General features: G+C 38.1%; 2 protein-coding genes across 2 annotated transcripts in view; one reads left to right on the top strand and one right to left on the bottom strand.

Annotated features, from left to right (window-relative positions):
* The window catches only part of LOC136837356 (uncharacterized), a 208,831-nt gene that overhangs the window by 181,111 nt on the left and 15,899 nt on the right, over positions 1-11,821 (bottom strand). The window lies entirely within an intron of this gene.
* On the top strand, positions 2,479-5,798 carry LOC136837360 (uncharacterized). Its single transcript, XM_067102112.1, has 2 exons — positions 2,479-2,908; positions 3,425-5,798. Exons 1-2 carry the CDS (start codon positions 2,620-2,622, stop codon positions 3,724-3,726), a joined length of 591 nt encoding a protein of 196 aa, XP_066958213.1. The 5' UTR covers positions 2,479-2,619; the 3' UTR covers positions 3,727-5,798.

Here is an 11,821-nt window from a genome sequence, read left to right as displayed (position 1 = left end):
ATTCATTACATTTATCGCTTACATTCTGAGCGCTGTGTGTTGGCCTTTAAGGCAGTTAATAAAAAAATCCATTTTCATTCTTCCAACCGGCCTCAGAATGTAACAATGTGTATACACGCATACACACACATATATATACATATACATACACACACTCACTGACATTCTTTTTGTATTCACAACCATGAAGCTACCGTTGTCATTTAATATCCAAATTGCTCTACCTCTGGAATAACACCGAAGGGAGATTATAATTAATTAATTAATAATAGGCGATTTGTCCATACCTCTAGGCTGCAGCTACCAGGAACCTAGAACAAACCATTCTGTTTTCTTTTGCAGGCGGTATTTGCACAACATATATGCTGCCGATGGCATGAACAAGCTTACCACGTCACTTTTAAAATAGCATATAATTTTCGTTTTGTGAGCGTTGCTTAAGATGCTACTGCAAGTCTGTGGAAGACATTTCACACAAAGACTTCGTCTTAGATTCATCACTGAGTGTCCTCTGTCTTTCAGGAGACAAGCCAGAATCTTAAGGGAAGTTGTTCACTGCTAACACAGACATATGTACGCATGTGCAACCACACGCACACATACAAACGCACACGAGAGAGAGAGAGAGAGAGAGAGAGAGAATTTGCGTGGTTGATGTTAAACTCCTAAATCTGCCAAGATGCAAGGTAAGGGGATTTACGGAGCCTTTTACCGACACCGATGACTTGAAAAACATCCAATAAAAACATACAATTCAAGTTATGGTATACGTACCATGTATAATTACAAATACACATACATACATACACACATTATATATATATATATATATATATGTGTGTGTGTATGTATGTATATATGTACTGTATATATACATATATTAAGCCCTCCCTTGAACTGGGTTGGCTTCCAAGAAAATGCAAATAAACAGTAGGAATAAACAGTCACTACTGCAGTCACACTTTAAACTGCTGAATTGTGGATGAATTCCTTGTGCAGAAAACCTCCACAATATTAATCTCTCCACGCACCTGCCAGAAGGCTCACCAACACAACAAACACTACACACAATGCACCACTAACCTCTACCAAGAACAAACTTTTGTGATTCGTGGATAATAAGGACCTTCCTTAATATACAGGAATGCCTCTTTCACTCCATTTACCTAATACTTTCCAAGTCTTGCTCTTCTCCTCCTAACAATCCCGAATTATACACTCTTCTTACTATAACACTGTCCTCCATTCTTTCCAAAGGCGCTAACATGGTTTCCATGGCGGTATAACCTCAGATTTTCAGACGCCTCCATTAAAAATTAATCACCTTGACGGATAACTTAATGAATGCTTTCTTTCTTAGGTATCCAATTCCTGTCATCCAGGTTTTGATATATCCTGGTAACCTGGCCACGCACATGTAAAAACCATCACCCCGGGATAACTGATGAAATCTAAACAATGGTGACGTGTATTGACATTTTTTTTTCAACACGAACATAAAGTTCCCGTAGGAGGATAGTGCCGTCAGTGCACCCCACGTGGTGCACTGTAGGCATTACTTAAAGAGTTCTTTGCAGCGTCCCTTCGGCCCCTGGCTGCAATCTCTTTCATTCTTTATACTGTGCCCCTTTTCATAGTCTGTCTTCCCTCTGACTTTTCACCCTCTCTAACAACTGCTTCATAGAGCAACATGCAAGGTTTTCCTCCTGTTACACCTTTCAAACCTTGTACTGTTAATTTCCTTTTCAGCGCTAAATGACGTCATAGATCCCAGCGCTTAACCTTTGGCCTAAATTCTATATGAACATAAAGGATGTTAGAAAAATTTCCAAAAACCCACATTACTAAAACCGTCCTGACAAAGACACTCCTTTCAACATTGGCATCTACTATTTTCAGTCTGTAGTCAAAATTCCAGGAGACACGGCCTTGTATAAGTACACACGGGAAGAGTGTCGTTAAATTTGAGTCCCGTGGAAGTGCAGTACACTCAAGCAAGAAATATGCGTAAATGGTACATTCATCTCTCTGTGCAAGCGGATGCTAAATTATCATAATAAATGGCAAAGTTCAGTAAATGCTTGCCGATAACTTACAGTGGAAATTTACTAGTTAAAAAATAAAATGCATAAATTCATACTAAATATGGAGGAATGATTCAATAAAATTAGCATCAAACTGACCAGCATGATGTTCCGGAAGGGCTTCAAGTGTTTTGACTTACGAGCAGGATCCATACAGTGAGGGGTCAAGTAACGCGCACGTAGGGTTGGGTCAGGGCTGGGCGACTGAGATCAGGTGAGCCACAGCTGCTCACAGTCAAGTAGATCTTCGGGCGCGGATTTGGACGAAAATGTCAAAACAAAATTGTGTCTTCTGCTTATATTTTATATTTATCCGGTCTCTGAGGATTTCCTTTACGGTTCTGACCCTAATTTATGTTTATCCTGTCTCTGGGGATCTTTTATAGTCCTTAATCCACAATCTGCTTAGGATCTCGGCATATAAATGCCAACAGTCCAGTACAATGCTTCATTCACTAACATGTAGTCTTGAGGTGAACGTCTCTGTAAATATAGGTTTCTTGTTTAATCACAACCGTAAATAAGCTAACTAACCATGCCAAACAATTGCGCAGTTTATGGTTGTTATGATACGAAAAAGAAAAAGTTTAATCAGGACATTCGTTTCTTTCGTTTACCGAGGGATGAATTTTTAAGAGATGCTTGGATACAAGCACGTCGACGCTCAGACAAGATTAATCCAGATCATGCCGTGATTTGTTCTGTATATTTCTGCAAAGAAGATATTGCTGACGACATGAAGTCACGTCTCCTTGGTATAGAAAGACCCAAGAATCAACGGATACTGAAGAGGGATGCTGTTCCATCTCTTTCTCTGCCCAAAGGTAATTATTTAATTGTACTTATTTTCACGAATTTTACGTTGAAACCTAATTTTGCCAGGAAAATAAATATATTTCTCTTAAGAAAAACACAGAAATTAAGTACAGCACACAACCAAAAGCAAGTGATAAAATTTAAAATATATCCTTTATCAAGTGAATGAGACATTAATGCTCTTTTCATGATATAAATAATATGTGTAATTCCTAAATCTCTTTCTGGTCACACCTTACTCTATTTAGTTCTTTTGTTTTGTCCTTCCTTTAAGATATATATATATATATATATATATATATATATATATATATATATATATATATATATATATATATATATATACACTCGTATATTATTTTCAATAATGATAATTGTAAACAATCAATGTGTTTATATATTTCCATTAAAAGACATTTCCATGAAAAGTATTATGCACTAAGAAGGAATAAAGTTTTATTTGCTGTATTAAAATAATTACCAATAGTGCATTTTATCATTAATATTCGTTTACTCTGTTCCAGATACTTGTTCGGCAGAAGCGTCTAGGAGGTCTATGAATTACGAACGACGTGAAATGAAGAAGAAAATTGTTCAAGATTTGATTAGCGTCGGTGAAGAGGAATTGCATGACTGCGATAGACCTACCACTTCCAATGGAAGAGACAATCTAGTTATGCCCAGTGAGGAAGTGCAGACTGCATTAGACATCCAGGAACCTGAGATGGTCACGAAGGAACAGTTTTTGCAGGTCAAGATGGAAATGCAAGAGGAGATACTGGAATTGAGGAGGAGACAATTGCAAGAAACAAGAGAACAAACATAAGAGCACGCCATGTGTAAAGGAGAAGTCTTATACTAGGGAAGAGACGAAAGTGATATTTAAATCTATATTTACTGAAACTCAAATGGATGCATTGATAAGAAACATCCTCATAATTGGTCCGATAAAGATATTGCTTTGGCTCCCACTTTGCGAAGTTTTAGCTCCAAGTGCTACAAATATTTAAGAGAAAAAAAAAGGCATCATCCCTTTGCCCTCTGTCTCCACACTTAACAATAGGGCTAGACATTTTAAGTGTGAGCCAGGGTTATTAATGTCTATGTTGTGTTTTATGAAAGTGAAAGCGGAGAGTTTATCATCAATGGAAAGAATTGCAGTTAGGTCCATAGATGAAATGAGGGTAGAAAAAGCTTATTCTTATGATAAAGCCGTAGACATGTTACATTATGTATAAACGTCATGATAAAGTGCAAGTTGTCATGGTAAGGGGACTTACAGGTAATTGGAGACAACCAGTATATTATGCATTTGATGAATCAAACGTTCAGAAAATTCTTTTAACTCTAACAGAAAATGTTGAAAAAGCCAACTATCATGTTGTTGCACTAGTGCATGATTTGGGTTCGTAAAATCTCCGTGTCTGGAAAAATTTGGAAATATCTGCAGAATCCATGACAAATCCAAGTGCAGACAGGGACATCTTTGTTTTTGCAGATGCGCCTCATCTCATCAAACTCAATGAAGAACAATTTCGTCAAGTCGGGTTTCAAATTGCAAGATGGCAGTATTGTGTCGGATTCTGCCATTCGTGAAATGTGTAGCAAGAGAAAGACAGGATATGGCCTTTCTTACAAATTAAATGAGAGTCATTTTAACCTGATTGGGCAAGAGAAGCAACGTGTGAAACTGGCAGTGCAACTGTTATCCAGCACAACTGCAAATGCAACAGCATTTTTGGGTAAGAAAGGCCTGTTAGAGAGCAGTAATTGGGAGGAGACTGCAAAGTGCGTAATGCTAACTGACAAGTGGTTTGATATCATGAAATCTTGTACTGTTTATGGTGACAAGGCATCCCGAAATGCTTTTGGAATTGATTATGAAGAACAGAAAAATGTTTTGCATGAAATGATGGACACCATGAGAACCATGAATGTGGCAAACTCACGATTTAATTGCATGTATAAATTTCAAAAGGGAGTGATTTTGTCATGCAAGTTTCTGATATGCCTATATGAGATGGTAAAGAAATTATATGGTGTTAAAGTCATTCCTACAAGAAAACTGAATCAGGATTTACTTGAACACTTTTTTGGATGTGAACGTCAAATGAATGGGCCATATGAAAATCCTAATTCAGTAAACTTTAAATTTTGCTTAAGAAAGTACTTGCCAGGGAAAGACATTGCGCTGCTAAGTGAAAAAACCCCTACCGAATGCATAGAAGAATTTGATATCCTTAACCAGCAAATGCAATGCGAGACAGCGAGAGAGAACTATCTGTAGAAATATGCCTGACAAGTATTTTTTTCAAAACAGTAGAATGTGACTTTGAAAAAGAAAATGAGGACACAATAGACTTGAGAGAGGAACCTAACAATGAGACAGGGGAAGACAAGAGATTGATATCTGAAGTGACAGAAGAAAAATCTGTTCGATACATTGGAGGCTACATTGTGAAGAAGTTTGGATTACAATATTCTCATTTAGGGGTTAAGGCATCAGAGGCTAACGAAAAAGAAAAATCATGGCTTAGTACTATTAACATGGGCGGACTTCATGCTCCCTCTGATGATTTCATGTCTGTTATCTATCATGAGAGAGATTTTCATTGCTGCTCATGGTGATACTTTGAGAGAAGGCAAAGACTGCACACAGTCATTAATTTCAGAAATGGAATTATCGGGAGCTGATGTTCTCAAAGATGGGATAGCATTTTTCGCTAAAATTTCTGTGTTCTTTCGGATGAGACATCTGAACAAAGCATTTGTGATAGATAAAAAGAAAAAGAAAGTGTCGTAGCATGAAAAAAAAAAATGTATGAAATTGTGAATATGTTAACTATGTTTTTTTTTTTTTTTACTTTTGAAACTGTACAATAAAATATATGATTAAAATGGTTTTGTTTTTATATCACCTCAATTTTCTCATGTCAGTTCTTAGTTTTCCTTTTATAATCAGATTGTATGTTTATAGACAAAGAGACCCAAGCAAATATGAAAACCTTACCTGAAGCTTAGTTTTACTAAAGAAATCAGAGCTTAACCAAAAAGTCAAGAAAGATACAAATCAACGGGAGATTAAAATGGGTCAGACCTTATCCCTTTTGATGACTATAAACCTTTAGTTCCTCTGGTCAGTAGCCTACTTTAACGATAAGATCATTGACTTAGAACCAAAATAACGAATGTGAAAGTCTTAACTGGAGTTGAGTTTCACTAATGAAAGCATGGATGAAGGAAAGAAAAAAGACAAGTATCAGGAACGGGTAGATAAGTCAAGATAAAAGAGCGAAAGGAATTAGCGCCTATCATTTACTGAGCGCCACCTGCCTCACGGGGGCTCTCGTGAGTAGGTTAAGTATACCTTAGTTTAACCAGACCACTGAGCTGATTAGCAGCTCTCCTAGGGCTGGCCCGAAGGATTAGATTTATTTTACGTGGCTAAGAACCAAATGGTTACCTAGCAACGGGACCTACAGCTTATTGTGGAGTCCGAACCACATTATAGCGAGAAATGAATTTCTATTACCAGAAACAAATTCCTCTTATTCTTCATTGGACAGTCGGAGATTCGAACTCGCGGCCAGCAGTGCTAGCTGAGAACGGAAACCACTCGCCCAACGAGGAACTACGTGAGGAGGTGCGCGGAATAGGTCGTATTTTCGTCCCACTCTTAATTGACCCCCCTCTGTATGGATCCTGCTTACGAGAAACCTAAAGATGTACTCTCCGAGTTCCGAAGCTCAAAAGTTACTTCGGCCACTCACACGACATTACATTTCTTAAGTCCGCCTAATGTAAATAATAATCACATTCTGAGCTTGCAGTAATAATAACAGAGAAGCTGACAAGTTATGACTCCTATTATTTAAACAAATTACCGCTTTAGCAAACTGATGGCAAGAATGAGAGCGTGTTAAATTTTTCCCGCTTAATTCTAATTTAAAGTTTTACGAAAACACTGACACATGGAGATGCTCAGTGTGAACTAAGATAAATCAACAGTTTTGCAATTCAAATAAATAAACAGTTTTGCAACTCAAATTAGAATAATTGTAGTTCACTCGAACGTCTTTTACTTGGCAAGCACTTCCTGACTCACTCAGTTCCTTAGCCTTGTTGTGATCTACTTATTTCCGGTTCTTCGGACGCCAGTTTCATATATCTTTTGTTATTTCTGTAAGTTTGCCTTATTTCTCATTGCTGAACCAGCTTCGCAAAACACCAAAGTTAACGCCGAGATAGTTTTAAGTACATGTATTTGTTAGCCTATGACCTCTCATCAACGGCCTCTCATGCCCCTGAGGGATACAGAGGTCAAGAGGAGGTTAAAAATGTAATTTGTGATTGTTGCAACATCAGTAATATTCGGGTCTCCTGCCCAGTCACAGTGTACATGTTAAGTGTTCTGTTGTTGCTCACAGTCAACATTTCAAGTTTCCTGAATCTCACAAGCCCCACTACGTTCTATTATTCCAAAACAACGCTGTCATTATCTCTACAGTACGGACAGCAGCTTTTCATTCTACATAATGTAAACCTTTATATTACTTAATATATGAAGTTCAAATATTCTCGAGTATGTTTATAAATCTTCATGAATAAAAATATCCATTTGACAATAGATTAAAAAAAAATAGAAGAATGTATTTCAACCAATTAAGTAGCTACCTTACTCACTGGTTTGTATATCGGCCACAATTGTTTTTCCCAAGGTCTAAGACCTTGGCTTTTCCAGTCGCGGGTAGCCTTCGACCTGGTTATCTTTATGTTTTCCTTCTTTTAATTTAATCATGATGACTATATGGATGCGTCCCAGAATGTTATTTGGATGTACAGTATCCCTTTAAGTATTGCTAGCACACTTAAAACAATCAGTAGGGTAGGTCACAGAGCTCCAGTTCAGGTTAAAATAAGGAAGCTGAGTAGGATGCAGCACCCTATGTTAGGTTAGGTTAGGTTATTGTATATCTTGCAAATACCACTCCCACTTCATTCAACGAAGGCTGGAGGTGTCAAGATCCCTATTAGTTAAGCTAAAACGTATTCCTGTATTTATCATTGTTACAATATCCTGCTCATTTTCTCACTGTCATTCAAAATAATCATCCTAAAGCTAGTAGACAATACCCATTAGTCAGTAGACGGTTGGGAACAAAATTTTGGGGCATGAACTGACTGAACACTTAGGAAGCCTCAAGAAATGACTGTGACTCTTCCTTCTTTATTACTCTTCAGCCTCGATTTAGCACATCTGTTCCCATTTCTAGCCTTAACTACCTTTCTACGATCCATTTAAATACTGTATGTGCATGTGCAATGCAGCAAGTTTACAATACGAATCTCTCTCTCTCTCTCTCTCTCTCTCTCTCTCTCTCTCTCTCTCTCTCTCTCTCTCTTTCGGCAGGTATGCTTGAGTAACACCTTGGTCTAGCAGGTTGATTGGTTTATGAAAATCAGTCTGTTGAGCTAAGCACTAGAGTTATTAGACAGCAACAAAAACAAATCCAGAAAATAAACACGATGAAGCACAAGGATCTAAAAGTGGAACTGGGAGAAAACCATGCTGATGCACGATGAAATAATCGTTGGAGAGGTTGCGAAGCAAGAATAAAAGGACGTGGGATTGAATATTAGAATAGAATAGAATACAGAATTTAGGCCAAGTGCTGGGACCTATGAGGTCATTCAGTGCTGAAATGGAAACTGGCAGTAATAAGGACCTTGCTGCTGATATGATTTATGAGAATGCGACTTGGAAGATTTTCTGAGTCGGTAAGGCGTTTCAATTCACTCAGTGACTGGTTTCGGGACTCTGCAAAGGAACCAAACGTCTTCTACATAAGAGAAAAGACGCCTTAGGATCTTGGCTAGCTGATGGAGCTGAGAATGGGGAAGGGCCCATCCCTGGTAAAAATAAACCCCCATTTCGATGATGCTCTGTTGGCGAGGATGCCTCAGGGGTGAGATCAGTTCTGATCGGCAAAGGCCACAAATCTATCTATCCATATATATATATATATATATATATATATATATATATATATATATATATATATATATATATATATATATATTGTATGTGTATATATATATTATATATATAATATAATGTATATATATATATATAAATATATATTGTCACAAGGGAGCCCTCTTCTAAGTCACCTCGCCCTCTAAGCTTGCAATAATGTACCATATAAACTTAATCTGTTTCTATTCCGACTGAAACAAGTATAGTAATGTTAATAACTCCTCTGACTAACAAAGCCAGGTTGTGGAAAATATTGTCCCTTCCTAAAAATCTCTCATTCCTCACCCCTTAGTAATCTTTTAATCCTCTTCCTTGACCTTGTGACTGCTTGAGACCTCTCTTCCAGGTACTGCCTTTTGGAGACCAAATCCCCGCCAGAGTCATAGACGAGACAGTGAAAGAGATTAATCCAAAAGGAGAAAGTGCCTGGGCCACAGGAGCTAATCACCAAGTGGCCAGGGCCTACCACATACTCCAAAGGCATAGAAAACGGACTGCCAGGTGAGTAGACACTGCCATCTGGAAGGAAGAGAATCATAATCTGCCGAGGTCTCAAAAGGCACCACACGGGCGGTGCTCCTGAAAAACACCCAGCTGCGGAACTAACACACTTGCCCCACTTCCTCCACTCCCTCAGAGCCTTGACCCTTCCCACATGGCTGCTTTGAGCCTTAGTCTTTTTACAGTGCAAGCCCCGTAAATTCTTGCCCTCCATGCTGGTGCTGTAGACAAGGACCCCGTCTCCGACTATAAGGTAAAGTACCAGAAGCAAGGTTTTAAATCAGTCGCTAATCTGTTATTCTTCTACTGAATTTATTATTTTTTTTTTTTAAGTGGAATTTTCCATAGAGACCTGACTTGTTCAGTGCAGTGAGTAAATGTCCAAAATTCACATGTTACCAGTGTCTAGAATCGAGTTGCTTTGGCACCTTCTGTGCACCCACTCCATTCTCTTTAAAAATGCTACCTAGGTTTTGTAAGTAACCAAATGCATTCTCGATTGCACACAGAGTTTCTTGCTGTGAAATCAACTCTTCATCTTGTGCTTGTGCCATGGTCCTAACCACTGCTCTAACCCAATGGTGTTCTTCGAAGTGGACTTTTCCCCAGTTCTGTTATTGTTTAAATTGTTGTAAATTCAGTCATTCGACAGACTCTGTTTTACCTGTCTGGTTTTCGAAATTCCCCATTCTTCTGATTTAATTGTTAACTTTAAATATAAGTGATTTTAAGTGACCCTACGTGTTTATCTGCAACTTTCCGTGTTGAAATAAGGCCTTCAGCTTAGATTTCTTTTTGTACGCTTTACCTGAATCAACACTTGTAGTCAGATTTGAAAGTACCATGGTAAGTTCCACATCCCTTCCAGGTAGAACTCTAATAATATATATACTTACTGGATTCTGGGCGGCAATGGATGATCGCAGGGAGTTCTTTACATTATCAAGAAATCTAATATATTTTCACTAAAAATCTGACTAATAAGACTGGTTAAGGCAGCTCTGTAGATAAATAAATCAAGGAAAACAATGCTGGCTTAGGGCCTTCTTCATGTGAGGGAAGATTATATAAACTCAAGGGTTCTCTTAATTAGTTATATTTACATAATAAACACAGATCAGAAGAATGAAGAATTATGGGGCGGGTAATAACAAAGTCCTGCTAAATGAATGAATTCTACACAGGAGAAATATTATACACCAGTGATGTCTTCATAATAGGAAAATTGCAGAGGGGTGGATTAAGGAGGTGGTGTAAGGCCACTGCACATGGGAAAGAGCCGAGAGTGGTTCCACAGCCAAGGCCGATCTGCAACGAGATGCAAGTGGTTACTTGCATAATAATAATATGCTCAAAGGGAACTAAGGGAATGCACAAATGGTGCCAAAAACTCAGTTCAACACCAGTGCAGAATTAAGCTGACACTTTATGCTTCAACAACAATTACCGAAGGTGATCGCACAATGGAAATAAGAAATAAATCAGACAGAGAAATAACAGGATCGTGACTGACCAAGAAACCTTATTCTGGTACATTACCTTCATCAGGATGAAAATGCCCTCGTCCAATAGGGGCGCCAGCGATGGAGGGAGGAAAATGAAGGGATGCCACTACAAAAGTGTACTGGTTTGAATCTCGGGGTTGAACACGTGGAGGGAGTACAAGGGGCAGGCAAGAGGGATGGACAGCAAGTATCCTCAATGGAGTTCTGAGAGCTTCTCTCTCTGACTGCTGTTTCATGGTCCATATATAACCTTGGGGATTACACCGTGCCGTGGCATCATTGCAGGTGGTGTGCAAGTCAATCCCCGCCTCGTTTTCTAAAGGGGTATGCACGTGGGTCACTGCTAGGTGTCATGGTGGCCAGACTTTCTTTTTTTTGGCTCCTCCCCTTCCAGTCATACACCACTGGCAAGGAATTTGCATCTTCGAAAGCTGCACCTAGAAATCATGATCTCAGGCAGTCATTTTGAACAGAGAGAGGGATTAGGGCTGACCCATACAGGGAAAGAAGGAGAGAACTGGAGAAGGGGCAAATGAGACCCACAGTTCCTTTATTTAAAAATAATTAAAATTTTATTTTTATTCTTTTATCTGCTAAGTTATTATGGTAAAAAAGCTGGTGAGGTTGTTTAGAAAGAAGTTTCCTTCGTTGCAATATATATATATATATATATATATATATATATATATATATATATATATATATATATATATATATATATATATATATATATATATATATATATGTAATTATTATGACTACAATGCCATCTTAACTTATGGATTTCTTCACACTTTCTGAATATGTTTGTCACAAAAAAACCTAAGATCCAAATGAAGAACCAGCTGAAGAATTTTTGATGCCTGTGGCAGGAATCG

The sequence above is a fragment of the Macrobrachium rosenbergii genome, chromosome 59 (assembly GCF_040412425.1).
Source record: "Macrobrachium rosenbergii isolate ZJJX-2024 chromosome 59, ASM4041242v1, whole genome shotgun sequence".
In the NCBI taxonomy this organism is placed as follows: Eukaryota; Metazoa; Arthropoda; class Malacostraca; order Decapoda; family Palaemonidae; genus Macrobrachium; species Macrobrachium rosenbergii.
The sequence above is the reverse complement of the archived record's forward strand: the minus strand, read 5'-3'. Positions and strand labels throughout refer to the sequence as shown.